The sequence below is a fragment of the Molossus molossus genome, unplaced genomic scaffold (genome assembly GCF_014108415.1).
Source record: "Molossus molossus isolate mMolMol1 unplaced genomic scaffold, mMolMol1.p scaffold_m16_p_3, whole genome shotgun sequence".
NCBI classification, from domain to species: Eukaryota; Metazoa; Chordata; class Mammalia; order Chiroptera; family Molossidae; genus Molossus; species Molossus molossus.
In genome coordinates, this window is record NW_023425366.1 from 80,994,907 (window position 1) to 81,014,838 (window position 19,932).

The 19,932-nt window shown below is 35.2% G+C and overlaps 1 protein-coding gene across 9 annotated transcripts in view; it reads left to right on the top strand.

The window, feature by feature from the left end:
• APC (APC regulator of WNT signaling pathway) overlaps positions 1-19,932 on the top strand; it is a 130,226-nt gene that overhangs the window by 37,210 nt on the left and 73,084 nt on the right. For 4 of the 9 annotated variants that reach the window (XM_036278537.1, XM_036278536.1, XM_036278538.1 and 1 more), the window contains exons 2-3: positions 12,963-13,115; positions 19,386-19,470. In XM_036278537.1, the coding sequence (XP_036134430.1) occupies positions 12,981-13,115; positions 19,386-19,470 (220 nt within the window). In that variant the 5' untranslated portion in view covers positions 12,963-12,980. Of the gene's footprint in view, positions 1-12,962; positions 13,116-16,202; positions 16,251-17,116; positions 17,234-19,385; positions 19,471-19,932 lie in introns of those variants that run through there. The other 5 variants (XM_036278543.1, XM_036278544.1, XM_036278539.1 and 2 more) reach the window with 4 other exon arrangements.

The window sequence follows — 19,932 nt, forward strand, 5'->3', positions numbered from 1 at the left end:
ACAGGGGACACATGCAGTGTCATCCAAAAGAGTGGATACAAAGCAGCTGATGATGGCTGATATGAACTATTGGAAAGGGCTACTTACAAGTAGGGGAAGAGGAGGAGGCAGGTATTGCAGAGCTTGGGGGTGGTTTTGATTGATTGGTGAAATTTTGGTAACCAGAAGTGCGTCCTTTTGCAAAACATCCAAGTGAACTCACTCCCTGTGAATAGAGTGGCAGAAAGATACCAGCGTCTTTGTTAGTTACACAGCGCAGTGGTAGTGGCTTTTGCAAATGACTGCAGCAGCGCTTTTTCTCCCTCTGTTAGGCTGAAAAGACAACTGCAGAGGAATAAGAAACCATGCAGCAGTGCTGGTGGTAGAAGTCCATTACAAGAAGCCATAGTTTATCATTGCAACCTGAATAGGAGAAAAAAATATTTGTTTTTCTTTTAAGTAGGAAAAATATGAGGCTATGGATGTTTTGACAGTGAAATGTATCAGACACTTTGATTCTACATCTCAAAAGAGATGCTCAAATTTTTTGCTCTAACATAAATCTTATAGGAAATCTTTAATTATGTATGAAGCAGTGGATCTTTTCCTTTGTTAGTATAGCTTTATGCCATTAATTAGATTATTCAAGAGTAAATCACTTTATTATGTCCATTTCTTTGTGAAAAATTACAGTGATAAATTTTTATAGACTTAATATTTAAGATCTGTGTTAAATAATTGTATATTACTCTCTGGTTACTTTTAGATATCATTAAATAAAGGCTACAGGCAAATATTTTAAAGTACCATGGCTTTTCTTTTAGATGCATTTCTGTTTAGTGACTGCTCATTAAATATACTCTAGATATAACTAATGTGTTTTCATTGTAGTTAAAATTATTTTTCTTTACTGAAATGTCTAAAAGCATGTTTTTGGATTGATATGGTTTGGAATGGATTATCTTTATGCCGATTTATGGTAGCCAGCCCACCATACCTCCCTATACGCTGAACAGGGTGGCAATGGCTTTGTAAAGCCCTCCAGGATAAGTGAAAGTATCTCTTAAATAGTACTTATCTAATAGAAAGTCTTCAGAGAATCTGTAATTTTGTTTTACTGATTTTTATCAAGATAAAAAAGACTTGGTTTTGAATAAATAAGACCATAAACTTTTCAATGATTAATTAAAGCAATTTTATTCTTAAAAAAATATTTCTGCTTTAAGAATTATTTGTCATGGATATCAGTGTTAATAGTCCTTAAGATCTCTTTTTAAAATGTGATGGAAACTGTAGCTAGAATTAAAGATGTCACATTAAAATTCCAAATGAAATTTAATAGCTAATACCTTCTTTGAATCCTGATTAGTATAGTCTTGGATAGTTTATGATTATTATTTTCAAGTAAATTATCTCATTTTACTGTTTAAATATCTCAGTGTAGCATTATTTTCATTTCAAATGTTAGAATACTCCAAATTAGGTATGTTGTGACTTTATCCAAGGTCATTTATTGTATAGGATGTAAGAAACTTAAATTTTCTATTTTATTCTAACTCTATATAACTATTTTAAATTATCTCTCTTCCTACATAACATACAAAATAGTATGTAACAAATTATTTGAAAAGCAATATAAATCATTGAGAAATCAACAGATTAAAAAAGAAATATTAACTTGGTTATGAATTTTTAACTACCCTGTAAGAGTGCTTTATAAAATACCTGGTAGCTAAAGAAATGGAGAGGCAGCAGTTTTCTTAATGACATTCATAACATACTTTTTTAGGTCGTCATATTAATCATATGCACACTTCAAAATAAAACAGCATGAGTTTGACATATTTTTAAGAACTAAATAAGAAATAAAGAACTAAAATAAGAAAAGTTTTTTTCCCCCCTTATAGTATGAACTACCTAATATAAGACTGAACTGTTGGTTTTAGCAGTCTTTGAAATTATTCATTGTTAACTGATATGGCCAGGATTGAGCGATTAAGGAATTAAAAAATTAAATATTCTTAAGTATGTCTATGAACTGAATCAAAGCTATTTATTGATGTTTTTCATGTAGAAATTGTTTTGTGGATTTAAAAAAATTAATTCCCCCCTTTTTAAAAGAAATATGTTTTTATTGATTTTTTTTTTTTTTTTTAAGAGGGAGAGAGCTAAAAATGTCGATGTGAGAGAGAAACATTGATTGGCTGCCTCCAGTACACACCCTGACTAGAGATCAAACCCACAACCTGGGTATGTGCTCTGAACTGAACTTCCTTTTGGTGCATGGAATGATGCCCAGCAAACTGAGCCACACCTTCCAGGGCTGTGGATTTTTATTTTACCATTTTTCTCTATTTTTACTGGTACTAATTTTACATAATTTAGCCAATCTTTTTATGCTATTAAATGTTCTGATTTTGACTTTCCTTTTTTTTTTTTTTTTTTGGTATTGCAGTCTAAGTGAAACTTTACATAGCACAAAAGATGGCATGGCATAGGGCCTTATGAGCTAGAAAAGATAAATGATACTTGAGAAAATTCATTCACTACATATTTGAGTACCTTCTAAATGCTAGAACTATGAAAAGTGCTGAAGAGTCAAATAAGATATGGAAGCTAACCTCTAAGAAACTTATAATACTAGAACTATGTGAAATGTTATTTGCTCACTAAACACTGATTGCTTTGGCTACTCCTAGGATACTTAAAGATTTCTATCATCTAAAATAGCTTCTAATTTAAAGGAATATGGTGGTTTGCTCTTTGAAACACTGTGCTTTGTAAACTCTTCTAGGAATCACAGATAATTCTGAAAAGTAAATTACTTTTGAAGTATTAAGTGTCTTGAATGTAAAATGAGGTTAGATGAAGCAATTTCTAGATCTTCTAGTTTTAATAGTCAAGAATCTGTGGTTCTTGATTTATGTGGGGTCAATTGTTAGAAAGGTACACCAGCCCTGGCCAGTTTGGCTCAGCGGTTGGAGCATCGACCTGCGGTACAGAGAGACCTGGGTTCGGTTTCCGCTAAGGGCACGTACCTCAGTTGCAGTTTGTCCCCGGCCCTGGTTGGTCGTGCGGGTGGCAGCCACTCGATGTGTCCCTTCACATCGATGTTTCTCTCTCTCTCTCTTTCTCTCTCTCCCTCCCACTCTATCTGAACAAAAAATGGAAAAATATCCTCGGGTGAGGATTAAAAAAAAAAAAAGAAAGGTACACCAGCTCTTGTTTTGGTACGGGTGGCATCTCATATGTTATGTAATAGTCATGTTCTAAAAAATTGTTTTTGTAGCCCTGGCAGGGTAGTTCAGTTGGTTAGAGCATTGTAAATGGAACAGCAAATCAGTGTCTCTCTCTCTTTCTCTCAAATCAATAAATAATAAAAAAATTAATTGTTTTTGTAAACCAAATTATGACATAGTCAATCTGTATAAGACAAGCATTCTCCCTTTTATTCCCATACCCTCTCCCACTTCCCTTTCAAGCATTTATTCAAATGTATTCTTAAATATGCATTAATTCTTGTGAAATATTTGGCATAATTTTGTGTGCCCCCCCCCTTTTTTTTTTAACACACATGAGTTTTCTATTGTGGTAAAATATATATACATAAAATTTACCATCTTTAACGATTTTAAAAATATATATATATATTTTATATGTGTGTGTGTATATATACATATATATATATATATATTTTTTTTTTTTAATCCTCACCCAAAGATATTTTTCTATTGTGAGGAGAGAGAGAGAGAAACGCATCGACTTGGGAGGGATACCTCAACTGGTTGCCTCTTGCCCGACCCCAATCAGGGCCAGGGACAAACTATAACCAAAGTATGTGTCCTTGACTGGAATCGAACCCGTGACTCATTGGTCTGTGGGCCGACACTATAGCTGCTGAGCCAAACTGGCCAGGGCAAAAAAATATATTTTTTAATGTTATTAAGTATGTTCATATTGTTGTGAATGTGCCACCATTCGTCCCCAGAACTTTTTCATCTTCCCCAACTGAAACTCTGAACCCATTAAACAGTAACTCCCGATTTTCCCCTCCTTCTAGACCCTGGCAACCACCATTCTACTTTCTGTCTCTATGAAATTGAATTCCCTAGGAACCTTATATAAGAAGAATCATACAATATTTGCCTTTTTGTGACTGGCTTATTTCACTTGCAATAATATCTTCAGTTCATCCATATTATGGCATGTATCAGTATTTCCATTTTAAGGCTGAATAATATTCCATTGTATGTATATGCTGCATTTTGTTTATCTGTTCATCTGTCAAAAGACCCTTGGGTTGCTTCTACCTTTTGGCTGTTGTGAATAATTTTGCTGTGAACCTGCTGTTTGAGTTCCTGCTCTCACTTCTTAGGGATATGTACCTAAATTTATATTTTTAATTTACATAATTTTGATCATTTTAAACTCAGTAGTGTTTTTAAGTTCTATCTTATGTCCATCTAGTTTGTGGTGCTGACTCTGCTGTATATATAGTGTTCTATAGATTCTGTCACTATTCTAGCTCAGAATCTCTCATGAAGTTTCTGTCTGTCAGCCATGACCACAGTCATCTGAAGGCTAGGCTAGACTGGAGGATCCACTTCCAAGATAGCTCACTTAAATAGTCTGTTTCTTCTTGTCATTGGTAGGAAGTCTCACTTTCTTGCCATGATCTCTCCACTGGGTTGCTTGAGTGTCTTAGATAGCTGGCTTCCTCCAGTGATCACAGAAAGAAAGGGCAAGAAAGAAGCCATTTGTGACCGTCTCAGGGATAACACACTATCACTTCTATCATATTCTCTTTATTAGAAGTGAGTAACTAAATCCGGTAACACAAGAGGAGATTAAGCTCTACCTTTTAAAGATGCAGGGTAAAAGAAATTGTGGGTATATTTTAAGATTACTACATGGACCAATAAGAAGGTTTCATTGGAATGTATTCCGAGGAGAGAGATCACTGGATCATAGGGCATTTTTTTCCTATTGCTGTTGTAACTAAATACCACAAACTTACCTATTTAAACCAACACAAATTGTCCTGGCTAGTGTGGCTCAGTAGTTAGAGCATTGGCCCATGGACCAAAGGGTCTTGGGATTGACTCCTGGACAAGGGCACATACCTGGGTTGCAAGTTTGATCCCCTGTCCTGGTTGGGGCATGTGCGAGAAGCAACCAATTGATGTGTCTCTCTCACATCCATGTCTCTCCCTCTCCCCCTCCCTTTTTCTCTTCTACTGTAAAAAATCAATAGGAAAAATAGCCTTGAATAAGGATTAAAAAATAAATAAATAAAACATAGATTTATTCTTTTACAATCCTGGAGATCAGAAATCTGAAATGGTTTTCACTGGACCAAAATCAAGATAGCAGTAATGTTGCACTTCTTTCAGAGGCTGTAGGGGAGAATCCATTTCCTTGCTTCTTTCCAGCTTCTAGAGGCCACCTGCACTCCTTGGCTCATGGCCCCTTCATCTTCAGTGCCAACAGCATACCAAATCTCTTTCTGACTCTGACCCTCTGCTTCTGTTGTCATATATTCTCTGACTCTGGCCCTTCTGACTTTAACCCTTGTGATTGCATTAGGTCCACCCATATAATTAAGGAAAATCTTCCTATATCAGGATCCTTAATCATATCTATAAAATTTCATTAGCCATGTAAGGTAAACACCTGGCTACCTTACCTGGCTAACAAAATTTAGGGATTAGGACATGGACATTTTTGCAGGGCCATTATTCTCTCTACTATAGGCATACACATTTTTTTTAAGCTTAAGTGTTGGGGTTTTTTGTTACTTATACTTTGTGAATGAATGTTACTATTGAGTAAATACAGACTTTCATTTACCAGATTTGTTTAAACTATAGCATAGCATATAATGGTCACTAAAATGGTAAGCATAAGCAGATATTTATTGAAGAATATTGAAATATATTTTCCACTAGCTGTTTTTAGATTTCTGGTCTTCTTATCACTTAATGTCAGTTTATGAACTACTATGACATAGTCTATAACAGAAACTGAGAAATGTTTAAGCAACATGGCCTTGTACCTCTGTTATCACACCATTTCTGTGGGTACTCTATCCAGACCTCTTTCTTCTTACACTGTGAAGTAACGTAGTCACATGTGGTTCCAGTCCATATTTATGCTTTAACTTCCTTTTTCTTGATTCTTCCACACTGCATTTCAGCTAAATTAGACTGGTGTTTGTTCTCCTAAGAATACATCATTTTTTCATTTGGAGCTTTGATCATGCTGTTCCTTCTTCTGGAATACTGTCCTGTCATATTTATGTTTGTTATATCGAGCTATCTCAAGTCCCTTCTTAAATGGCTTTTACATTCTGAACACTTTCCTCAGTTTTCTCAGCAAGATGTGTCTGCCATAGTGGTCTGTCAATGCTTTTGAACCCAGATTTGCCTTTGAATTGTAGGTAATTTGTATCTTAGTCTGAGGTCCCTTGTAAGTCAGAGCTTGAGATAATCAAGGCCTTGTGTGAAATTCTAATTTCATTCGTTATGTTGACTAGAATTATAAGTAATAGAGTAGTAAAAATGAACTTTCCCTGACTTTAGGAATATATCTAGTTTTTCCTCATTGAGTATAGTGTTGGCTTTGGGGCTGATATATATATCATGTTAAAGAAGTGTGGCTCAGTTGGTTGGGTGTCATCCTGTGCACCAAAAGGTCATCAGTTCGATTCACGGTCAGGGCACATGCCCAGATTTTGCAGGAGGTAGCCGATTGATGTTTCTCTTTCTCTCCCTCTCCCTTCCTCTCTCAAATCAGTAAAAATATTTTTTAAAAGAAGTTTCCTTTTATATTCAGTATTTTCATCAGGAATGAGCATTGAATTAATTTTTCCCTTTATGTAGATCTCATATGTTGAATGATACACATTTTCAAATAGTGATTTTTATTGTAAATTTTATATTTTCCATCTTTGGGGGAGGGGTCTGTTTTGATAAATTATATTTTCTAGTAAATTATTTCATTTAAGTTTTCAAATTTATTTGCATACAGTTGATCAAAATAGTCTTTTATGATTGATTCTTTTGGGTTCTTACTCTTTCTGTTGGTATTTTGCTCTTATTACCATCTATAAGTGCTGGTAAATACATCTTTTTTCCCCCCTACTCATTAAAACAAAACAGTAAAAGCAGCTCTACATATAACATAGTTTTAAAAAAGTGACCTCAAACTTCTTGAATTAGTAATATTTAATCTTCCACGGTTAATTCTAATGGAGTATCCCCTGCATGCATAAAACTTTTCCGTCTCCTTAAAATAATATCTTAGGATACTTGTAAATTTGTTTTCCAATGAACATTTGGATAAAAGTCTAGGTGGGTAATTGTCCTTTTCCTTTCTTCTCTCTTACTCTACTCTTATGAGGTGGGGATCTCTTTAGTGGGCATCTTTACTATAGAAAAACAAATCAGGATATTTGAATGCTGTCAGTAAAGTGAAAGATTTAGATGTTTTTCTCATTTTATAAGTTTTGATCGTTTAAAACATTGTCGAGTGACTTGCATTTAAGTTGTATTTGATATGAAATTATTGTGATTGTATAAAACATTTCAAAGTAAATTTATAATTTCTTAAATTTTACATAAAGCAATTTTGAGTTTGGGAGGGCCAGCTGCAGTATCTTAAAAGGATATAAGGTAGAGTATTACTCCATGAAACATCTTATTTTTCTGGTACAATTACATGAAACATTCGCTTTCTAGAACAGAAATTAATTATTGTCATTCTGGAGAGGGGAAAAAAAAGATGATAGAATGTTCTGATTGTCCATCTGAAAGATGGAACATTTTCCCCTTTATTGAAGATCACTTTTAATAGTTTCTGCTCCTCTTGCCCATCTGGCTCTTTTTGTGATTGTGTAAGGTAATGTCCTCTATGTCTTAGCGTACCTATCTTGTACCTGTCTCTGTGTTACTTACCTTTCCTCTTGCCTTGTTTTATTATTTTAGTGCAAAATAATCTGTTAAAATTTTATTTGAAATAAAGACTTTTAGGGCTTACATTATTAAATTCTGTCAGATTCCTACCTCTTATCACATGCTTTTAATATGCTGCATATTTCCAGACCTTATTAATATGTTTCAATGTAAGAATTTCTTCTTTATTTTCGAGACATCTCCTCTGTCCTTTTCAAAAGGGTGAATTCTTCATCTCTTGTTCATTGGTGGGGGGGGGGCAGGGTCTTATAACAGTAAATCAACATTAAGTCTTAATAAGGAAGTTATGTTTCATGTCTGTTTTTATAATATAACTTATATTTACACAGCACTTTTATTTTTCATCCTGCCTTTTGTTACTTAATGCTAACCATGTCCCTATAAATTATATTAGAGTAGGTAATAAATTGTCCATTTTACAAATAGTAAACTGAATTAAAATGAAGGGGCAATGGTTAAACTGTGACTAAACCTGAAATTAACACCCTGGTCTCCAAGTAAAAGTCTAATGCTCATTCTTTTCTATCATAAAGACTTTTGTGAGTCATCCTCACCTCCCAGGACTTCCTTTCTTCCTCAGATGAAAATAGGTTGTACCAGGTTTATCAGTGATTCTTGCTCTTGGAGAACTGACTAGACCTGAGTCTATTTTTTCTGCTTGTCTAATTGCTGTGAGGAAAGTGGGCGTCACTGTCTTGTTCCTGTTCTTAAGGGAAATGCTTTTAGTTTTTGCCCATTGAGAATTATTTGGCTGTAGATTTTTCATATATGACCTTTATTATTTGAGATATGATCTCTCTATTCCTACATTGCTGAGTGTTTTTATCAGAAATGGGTGCTGGATTTTGTCAAATGCTTTTTCAGTGTTTATTGATATGATCATAAGATTTTTATCTTTCATTTTGTTTATGTGATGTATCACATTTATTGATTTGTGAATATTATACCACCCTTGTATCCCTGGGATGAATCCCACTTGGTCATGGTTGAGTAATTTTTTAAAAATATATTGCTGGATCCGATCTGCTAATATTTTGTTGAGGATTTTGGCATCTGTGTTCATTAGGGATATTGGCCTATAGTTTTCTTTCTCTGTAGTGTATCTAGTTTTGGAATTAGGATTATGCTGGTCTCATAAAAAGAGCTGGGAAGTCTTTCTTCCTCTTGAATTTTTTGAAATAGTTTGAGGAGAATGGGTGTTAATTCTTCTTTTAATGTTCAGTAAAACTCCCCTGTGAAGCCATCCAGACCCAGGCTTTTGTTTGCTGGGAATTTCTTGATTACAGTTTCAATTTTCTTAGTTGTTATTGGTCTGTTCAAGTTTTCTGACTCTTCCGGTTCAGTTTTAGGAGATTGTATGATTCTAGAAATTTGTCCATTTTGCCTAGGTTATCTAATTTGTTGGCGTATAATTGTTCATAGTATTTTCTAACAATCCTTTGTATTTCTGTGGTGTCAGTTGTTACTTCTCCTCTTTCGTTTCTGATTTTGTTTATTTGAGTCCTCTCTCTTTGTTTCTTGGTGAGTCTGGTTCATCAATCTTGTTTATTGTTTCAGAGAACCAACTCTTTGTTTCATTGGTCTTTTGAATTGTTTTTTTAGTCTCTGTGTTGTTTATTTCTGCTCTGATCTTTACTGTTTCTTTCCTTCTGCTTGCTCTGGGTTTTTTTGTTTACTTTCTAGTTCTTTAATTTGTGAAGTTAGATAGTCTATTAGAAATTTTTCCTGTTTCTTGAGGTAGGCTATGAAATTCCCTTTGAAGACTGCTTTTACTGCGTCCCATAGATTTGTGTTGTGTGTTCATTTTCATTGATTTCCAGAAAGTTTTTTTTTATTTCTTCCTTGATCTCCTTAGTAACCTATTCATTACTTAATAACATGCTCTTTAGCTTCCATGTGTTTGAATGTTTTTGAGTGTTTTTATTGTAATTAATTTATAGTTTCATGCCATTGTGATCTGAGAAGATACCTGATATGATTTCAATCTTCTTGAATTTGTAGAGACTTACTTTGTGCCCTAACATGTGCTCTGTCTTTGAGAATGTTCCGTATGCACTTGAGAAGAATGTGTATTCTACAGTTTCGGGGTGTAATGCTCAGTAACTATCTATTAAATCCATTTGATCTAGTGTGTCATTTAGTGTCTGTGTTTCCTTGTTAATTTTTTGTCTAAAGGATCTATCCAGTGATGTCAGTGGAGTGTTGAAGTCCCCTGCTATGATTGTATTGCTGTCAGTTTCTCCTTTGTAGTCCTCCAGAAGTTTTTTAATATATTTTGGTGCTCCTATAGTGGGTACATAGGTGTTTACCAAGGTTATATCCTCCTATTGGATAGATTATTTCACTGTTATGTAGTGGCCTTCTTTGTCTCTTGTAACGGCCTTCATTTTGAAGTCTATTTTATCAGAGTATGTGAGTATTGCTACCCCAGCCTTTTTTTCATTTCCATTTGCTTGGAAATTTTTTTTCTATCTCTTCATTTTCAAATTGTGAGTCTTTTGTGAGGTGGGTCTCTTGTACACAACCTATATGTGACTCATGTTTTCTTATCCATTCAGCTATTCTGTGTCTTTTGATTAGAGCATTTAATCCATTTACATTTAAGGTTATTGATATGTACTTATTTACTGCCATTTTTATTTATTATGGTTGTGTTTCTCTCTCTGTTTCTTCTGCTTTTTACAGCAGTCCTTTTAACATTTCTTGCAGTGCTGGTTTGGTGTTAATGCATTTTTTTAGCCCTTTTTTTGTGTGGGAAGCTCTTTATTTCACCTTCTATTTTGAATGATAGCCTTACTATATAGAGTAGTCTTAGATTCAGATCCTTGTTTTTCATTACCTTGAATATTTCGTACCATTCCCTTCTGGCCTGTAGTGTTTCTGTTGAGAAATCAATTGATAGCTTTATTGGAGCCCCTTTGTAGGTAACTTGTTGCTTTCTCTTAGTACCTTTAAGATTCTCTGTCTTTAATTTGGGGAATTTTAATTATGACGTGTCTTGGTGTGGGCTTCTTTGAGAAAATGACTCAGCATAGGACCCCTGATGGCCGTCTTCCCAGTTCTCTCCCCAGTTCCATGAACCCCCGACTCTCCTCACACAGTTCCAGTCCAGTCTGCCCTCCCTCAACGGGAGTTTAAGGTGAGTGGCTGTAGCTGTAATTTAGAGCACTGGCCCTTCAGGGAAGTGCTGGTGTTCACTGCGCCTTTCCCTACTGGACAAAACCTCTGCCTGGTGATTTTCTCAGCCAGGTGTTATGTGGGCACCTTTCCCTGTTCCACCACCCTGTGCTGGGGAGCCAGCTTGGGGTTTAATCCTCTGACTTGTCAGAAGGACCTTCCCACAGCTACAATAGCCCTTAGCTGCTGCTTGTGGGAACCCAGCTAGCCCTCTCGTGCTTCCGCACCTCTTACCAGTCTCAATTTAGGGTCCTGTTTATGTCCGTGGTTATAAGGGTTCTCTTCAGGTGCTCTTCAGTTGGATTTTCCAGATGACTTGTCTTTATTTTGGTTGTAATTCCAGTTTGGTCTTGGAAGACTGTCTGTGTAGCTTCCATTTACTCTGCCACCATTTTTCTCCCTGTAATATTGTTTTAACTCTTAAAGAATTATGTTTGCCCTGGCCAGGTGTTTCAGTTGATTGAAGCATCATCCCATTCACCAAACAGTTTTGGGTTCGATCCCCAGCTGGGGTGTATACGGGAGGCAACTGATTGATGTTTCTCTCTCACATCGATGTTTCCCTCTGTTTCTCTCCTCTCTCTCTCTTTCTCTCTCTGTCCCTCCCTCCCTCTACCCCTTCCTCTCTCTAAAAAAATTAAAATCAATAAAACATATTCTTGGGTGGAGATTAAAAAAAGAAGAAGAATGCCCAGCCAGTTTGGCTCAGTGGATTGAGTGTCATCCCATGGACTCAGAGGTCTTGGTTCGATTACTGATCCGGGCACATGCCCAGGTTGTGGGCTGGATCCCCAGAAGAGGGCGTGCAGGAGGCAGCTGATAACGTTTCTCTCTCACATCGATGTTTCTATCTCTCTTTCTCTCTAAAAACATCAATAAAAACATTTTTTTTTAAGAAAAAATAAGAATTATGATAGTCAGATTTTATTATTCCAAAGTGATTTGGGGATTAAACTAAAAAGAGAATCTGGGTCTTCCTAACTTAGTCTAAATATAACTCCTTGCTTTCTATAATTCTTCATGGCAAGGACCTCTTATTAACTGGCTGACTTCTATACATTTTCTTTTCTTCCCTCTTTTTTCACATTCATATAAATGCCTTTTGGCCTCAATCTGAGCACAGTGGGTTCCAAGACCTCATATGCCATAGCTAGGCTTATTATGTTCATTCTTTTTTGAATAAATGTAATAATATAACTTGATATCAATAATTCCTATTTATCGTCTTCTTATCAAAAAGATTTGAAGTCTCAATCTAATGTTCTTCTTTTGTGTTCATTTTGTTAAATGACTGCCTTTTAATGAGGTCTTCTTGAAACTTCAGAACTATTTCTCCATGGATGATGTTTAAGACTAGCCTTTTATCAAATGAAAAGTGATGGAATGCACTACCTTATCTCATTAATCCATTCTGGCTCTAAAATTCTGACTGTTGACAAAATTCAGAAATAAGTTAATATTACTAATATAAATAAATTTCTTATCAATAACTACATTTCCTAGATTTTACCTGTTAAACCAGGTAAATATCTTTAAAACCTTGAAAAACTTCTTACCTGATAAAGATTTCATCCACTGTGAAAGTCAGATGTATTCAGATACTTCCGACATTCTCTTCTATTTTAATCCTGTTTGTCTTCAGCTAAGACTCAATTGTTTCATCTTCTTAGATGCTGCTACTTGAACAATATTGTTTTGAGGACTAAACTAGCATATTAACACAATTCTTCTTCTTAAATGTCTCAAGAGTTTTATTTCTTTATCCCTTTCTTTGTAAACAAGCAGCCACTTTATTTTTAGTAGTGAATTTCAAAATCCTTTTTAACCTTATAGGTCCAAGGGTAGCCAAGGATGGCTGCAGCTTCATATGATCAGTTGTTAAAGCAAGTTGAGGCACTGAAGATGGAGAACTCAAATCTTCGACAAGAGCTAGAAGATAATTCCAATCATCTTACAAAACTGGAAACTGAGGCATCTAATATGAAGGTATCAAGACTGTGACTTTTAATTGTAGTTTATCCATTTTTATTCAGTATTCCCTCTTGCAAACTTGGGGTTAGACGCTTCACTTACTTAAATATATATTTTAAGTTAAGTGGTAATATGTAAACTATTTTCTTACAAATGTTAACATTTATACTTTTATATAAAATGTCTTTTATTCATCCAGTGAATCATATAAAGAAATAAGGGTAAAACCTCAGTGACTGGTTAGTTAGTTCTTAACTTATTTTTAAGCTTAAGCATCACTTTAACATCACTCCACTGAGGCTGGATGTCATATGTATTTCATAGGAACTAGCTTCACAACTTTAGAATATATCTCAATTTTTAAATATAGCCTTCTTCCACAACTCTCTTCAGATCTTGTTGCTACTTAAATGTTGCATTAATAGATTATCAAGAAAATCAGGATGCCCTAGTGGGAAGCGACTTGAATGAAAGTCATTACCTAGCCCTGTTCTTGGTGTTGTCACAAGCTAAGTTGCATCACCTTTGGGTCCCGTTCTGGATTTAAGTTTAAGTTGCCTTATTAGGAAAATATAGGCATTGCACTAGCCTAGAGGATTTTCATGACACCTTCAAGCCCTAAAATTGGTTTGCCAAATAACATTGAGAAGCTATATAACCTCCAAGAAGAGATATAAAATATTCAGTCTGCATTGGGGAAAACATGTTCTGATTTCAAAATAATCAAGGTTAAAACTGTAGCTTTTTTTGTTGTTGTTAATCCTCACCCAAGGTTATTTTTTCCATTGATTTTTAGAGAGAGTGGGAAAAAGAGAGAGATGTGAGAGAGACAAATTGATTGGTTGCCTCCTGCGTGTACCCAGACTGGGGCTGGGGATCGGACCTGCAACTCAGGTATGTGCCCTTGACTGGGAATCGAATCCGAGACCCTGTGGTGTGTGGGCCGATGCTCTAACCACTGAACCGCATCAGCCAGGGCAAAACTTGAACTGTTTTAATTTTTAATTACTGAGGTAGATTTTCTTCTCACTGAATTTAATAACTTTGTAAAATTGGAGATCATCAATAAAACTGTTACCTCCTTCCCTTTTAAAAAATTCTTCCTGCTTTATGTTGTTTCTGCCCCTTGGCTATTTTAATATCTGGGTTCTTGACTCTGTTCTTCCTGTCTGTTCACTACTCCTTATTCTTGAATGTTTATTCTCTTCTGAGTTCTTTTTCTATGCATTTTGAGGTCTCCCTTATTCTTCAAGCTTCTGTATATCACTGAACTATTTTTATTCCTCTTTTATTCTTTATATTAAAAGTCATAACAGTTCAACCTTTTTACTCATATGTATTATTCTCTCTGTCTGTCTATAAATCTTTTCTGCTCTAATTGCCTATTTCTGTTGTAAAAACTATACCCAGAAACGACAAATCTACAAGATATCTACCTTAAATCCATTTGGAAATAAGGTAGAATATAAACAAACATTTTCTTACCACAAACTATGGGTGACCTTAAAAACAGCAGAATTCAATACCTAATAGGTTAAAAAAAAGAATAGTTTGGTATTTTAACACTGATCAACACAATGTATCTAAAACTGTTTACATGACTTGTGTTTTTAAAAGTTTTAAAGATACAAAATTAAAAATTCCCAGCAGAATTACTCTTTCATCTACTTTGGAGGTGTATTTTGCAGAGAACCCCTGGCTGGCCTATCTGAATGTCTCTTTTGTAATATAGAGCTCTGAGATGACTTAAGTTTAACTACTTGAGTAAATTCAAACTTCATTTTTGGTAGACATTTTAACCTACCCTTAGATCCATCTCCATTCTGAAGTGGAATGTCAGAGTAAATGACAGATCAGACCCTTAAATTTCTGCAATGGTTGACAACTTATCAGGGTGATATAATATATGACATCCTTTTGGAAATAGGCATTGAATAATGGCATTTAAGATATATCTGAATTCAACCGTGAATTTGATAATTGTTCAGCATGTGCATCCACAAGACATTCTTGCTTATCTATGCACATATTTCTTTAGGATTGGGCATATGGTATCATAGCAATTGCAACCTTATAAGGAAATTATAACATATATCTCTTCCTTAAGAGATTTTAATATTGCCCTGGCCGGTTTGGCTCAGCAGTTGGAGCATCAGCCTGTGGAACAGAGAGTCCCGGGTTCAGTTCCCGCTAAGGGCACATACCTTGGTTGCAGTTTGTCCCCGCCCTGTTGGGGTCATGTGGGTGGCAACCACTCAGTGTGTCTCTCTCACATCGATGTTTCTCTCTTTCTCCCCCTCCTCCCACTCTATCTGAAGATAAATGCAAAAAAAAAAGAGAGAGAGAGACTTTAATATTGATTTGTAAAAAGACACTTAGAAACATTGGCACTTTCTATGTTGGATTAAAGTTTATCCAAAACAATAGTTATTCACTCCCCCCCCCCCCCCCACTTATCAGACTTTGGAATACATTGTGCAGTCTTGAATCATGTTTCCTAATCATTAAGCTCTTTATCCTGAAGAAAGACAAGGTGTGTCCTCTCCAACTAGATCATTTAAGGATGCCTGCAGTTTATGCAGTAGTACCATCTAGTGGCAAAAGAGAAAACTGTTTGCTGTTGATTACATGGCATTGATATAAACTATAAAAATATTTTTGTAGTATAAGTATATAACACTGCAAACACTGACTGTATATTTGAGAATATTAAGGAGATGTTTGTTTCTTAGGTATAATGATGGCATTGTGATTGTGTTTAGAAACAATCCTTGTTTAAATATGCATATTGAAATATTTACAGAAGAAATTATATATCTGAGATTTGTTTGCAAAATAAATCTGAATAGATGTGGGAAAATGAAAAAAGTAGTTAATAGGTGTATGAATTAAAACATGAGTTGATAATTATTGAAGGAGGATGTGAAGATATATGAGAGTTCATTATAATGTTCTTTCTACTTCTGTATATGTTTGACATTTTCTGTAATAAAAATATAATATATAATAGAGATTTCAGAGGATTTCATTGACCTGGAATCAGATAAATGCAGAACTTGTGATTAAACTTTAATAAAGTATGTACTGTATTTTTTACTCCAGGGCTAAAACTCAGTTTGATTGATTTCAAATGCTGTGCATATCAACATGGTAATTATGGAAGATGTGAAACATTTAAACTAAAAGATGGCATGATGTAGAAAATATTATCTGTAGGCAAATTTTTTTTAGCTTATCTTTATTGTTGAATGTATTACGTATGTCCCTCCTGTTTTCCCCCAATTCCACCCCCACACTATTGTCAGTGTCCCCTGGTTTTGCATATATGCATAGAAGGTCTTTGGTTTATCTCATCCCGCCTTCTCTCCCACCTTCCCTTTGAGGTTCATCAGTGCAACAACCTATTTGTACTTCTTTTTTTTTTTTTTTATCCTCATCCGAGGACATTTTTTTCATTTTTTGTTCAAATAGAGTGGGAAGGAGAGAGAGAGCGAGAACGCGAGCGCGTGCGTGCACGCGAGAGAAACAAACATCGACATGAAAGGGACACATGAGTGGCTGCCTCCCACATGACCCAACCAGGGTTGGGACAAACTGCAACAGAGGTACCCTTAGCGGAAACCGAACTCGAGTCTCTCTGTACTGCAGGCCGACGCTCTAAACACTGAGTCAAACCGGCCAGGGCTATTTATACTTCTTAATTCCTTCATCTTTTCACCCATCCCCTCAGCCCCTGCCCATCTGGCAAGCAACAAAAAGTTTTCTGTATCTGTGAGTCTGTTTCTGTTCTGCTTGCTCATTTTGTTTGTAGATTCAGTTGTTGATAGTTATGTATTAATTATAGGGAAATTATTAATGAAACATTTGTACCTGTTGTATTTTGACAAAATGAAATATTTATAAATTGCTCTATAAGTTTTAAAACCATATACATGTAAAGTATCTTCTATATTCAGAGTGTATGGAAAAAATGAAAAATTAATATTAAAATTGACATATTTCATACTTTATTTTAGAGATTTAATTATCAAATGTATGTATATCTGGTAATGAAAAGAATCTATAACTGTAATGTATTGAGAAAACCAGACAGAAGTGGGTCAAGTAGCAACCCCCATGACTGTTGCTCATAGGTAAATATTTTCTATTCACTGATATTAACGTAACACATTTTGTCTCTAAAAAATAATTCTCAAATGTTTCTAAAATCTTAAAATGTTTTTTCCAACGTGTGATTATATAATGTAACTAATTTTTAAAAACCAAGCTTCCAGAATTTATAAATACAAATAAATGTTGTCTCCTTCAAAATAACATTTTTTTTTTAATCCTCACCCAAGGACATTTTTGCATTTATCTTCAGATAGAGCGGGAGGGAGAGAGGGAGGAAGGGAGAAATGGAGGAAGAGAGAGAGAGAAACATCGAAGTGAAATAGACACATTGACTGCTTGCCACCTACACTACCCCAACCAGGGCTGGGGACAAACTGCAACCGAGGTACGTGCCCCTAGCAGGAACCGAACCTGGGACTCTCTGGTCTGCGGACCAACGCTCTAACCGCTGAGCCAAACTGGCCAGGGCCACATATTAATTTTAAAATCTGCCATATCTCAAAGCACTTATTAAAATATTTTATTTGGAATTACCAGTTGTGTTGTAAACACTCTTTGAAATTGAGGACGACTTCTTTTAACTATGTGTAGTAAACAGCCTCAGGCTATTAATCCTACTGCAGCAACTAAAAACCACTGGCTTAACATACACAAAAAGCCATACTTTTAAAAACATTAAGGATGTATTAATTAAAGCATCAAGGACGGCATTAACTAAAATACAAACAGGAAAGAGCCCTTTCTAAATGAGTTGAGATCTCTGGTGATTTTCTTCCCTAGGGATATCTGTTGATTCTGTGTACAGACTGGTATTTGTCATTGGAACAGGCAGAAGGACTCCAGTGGAGGAAAGAAACTATTGGAGGTCTTGACAGACATGTAGACAGAGAAGTATTGACATTTAGAGGAGATCCAAATGCATGAATAGTTTTCCCCATGAAACATTGACTGAGTCTTTTTGTAGTGAAGGATACTGGGGATGGACTAGGAAGGCAGAATGTTATGTAAAGTCCTGCTGTAGGAGAAACACATAACTTTCACACCACAGGTCTCCTTAAGACACTTGCCAGACTTTGAAGTTTGTGGAAGCAGGAGGTTAAAGACTCATAACCTCCAAGGGACAGAACGTTAGGGCTAGGGAGTCAGGTGCCACCTGAGAATAAGGCAGAGCTAGAAGGCAAAGAAAACAGCCCATAATCTTGCAATCCTTGAGAGAGAAAGACGGACCTACTAGAGGAAAGGGGCCTGTATCAGATATGACCGATTTTTCTTTAAAGATAAATGTCAGATTTCGGAGCTGTATAGAGTGGGAGGCCAAGGACTGAGGAGAGAGAAACCTGTAATATTTGCAGTCTAAATTTGAAGGAGAGACACATTCAAGGATCTTGGCAAATCAAATCAAGAGAAGGATTTAGATGGGAGAGAAATAATGGCATCAAAAGTCAGAAGGCAATGTGGATATAGTCATTTAAAAAGCTGCTGAATACAAATCAGTATACTAGAAGAATATACTTAAATGTGATATATAAAAGCTTGAATATTTTTAGGGTATTAAATAAAACAGCCTATTGTAATGCATTAATTTCATGTTTTTCATGGTCATGTTGGGTCAAGCCTAAGAGATATGGATTCTAAATACATAACTGATGAGCCAGCCTCATTGAGGCTTGGCCATTTTCTGTTTGAGAGAGAGAGAGAGTGTGTGTTTTTAAGGATTCTTCTACTTATTCTCTCTTTTACCTTTACATTTACCTAGAACCAAGTGTCAGTAAATTTCTCTGAGCATCAGCATTTGTGATAAAGATGACCTCTACTTCCTGTATAAATTTGCTGCTCACTAGCTTGGTCAAGTCTTTAAGTCTCAGTTGATCTATCCGAAAATGAGAATAATCCACCTTGTATTGTTTTAAAATTAGAGATAATATGTCTTAGGGGTTCCATATAGTATCTTGTAAGTAGACTACTCATTATCACAAAATATCACTAACGTTGTTGGGATATAATTTGTTACTCTTAAATCATACTAGGCAGTATCTGTGGAGTGCTTTATAGCTTGTGATATGTTCCAGATTGATCTGAAATAACTTTTCTTCCTACCATACCTAAGTACCAAGAAAGTTAGAATTGTTCTTCAAAAAGATTTTTAGAATTTTGTTGTATTCTTTATTGCAGGAAGTACTTAAACAACTACAAGGAAGTATTGAAGATGAAGCTATGACATCTTCTGGACAGGTTGATTTATTAGAGCGCCTCAAAGGTACATTTGTAAAAAGTGTTTTAAAATAATTTTTTATGCATCATTTGTTAACTTTAGATATGTATAGCCAAGTATAACTTCTTTTGATTTGAGTGTTGGTATCAATTCTCTTGGAATAACAGTCCTATTCATTAGGATGTAATTGTTAAAGTACAAATATGTAAAAAGTCTATTTTCTTGTTATTTCTTAAGTTAAACGTTTTACTGGCTTTGAATAAACTATTTTAGATGCCTTCCTTGCTAATTTTAAGCTCTTTTTAAAGCTCATTGGTACTCTGCTGGTCACTAAATAGGCCTATTGTAAGCTATATACCACAGACTGGGCCCATTGCCTCATGTGAAGTAGTGTCCTTCTCTGTTTCATCTGGAATAGAAGTGCTTTATCCTCTCACATATATAAGTTGATTGTAAGCCAATTTTAGCAGAATTTTAAAAGAATGTCTCATTTTATTGATTAAAAAT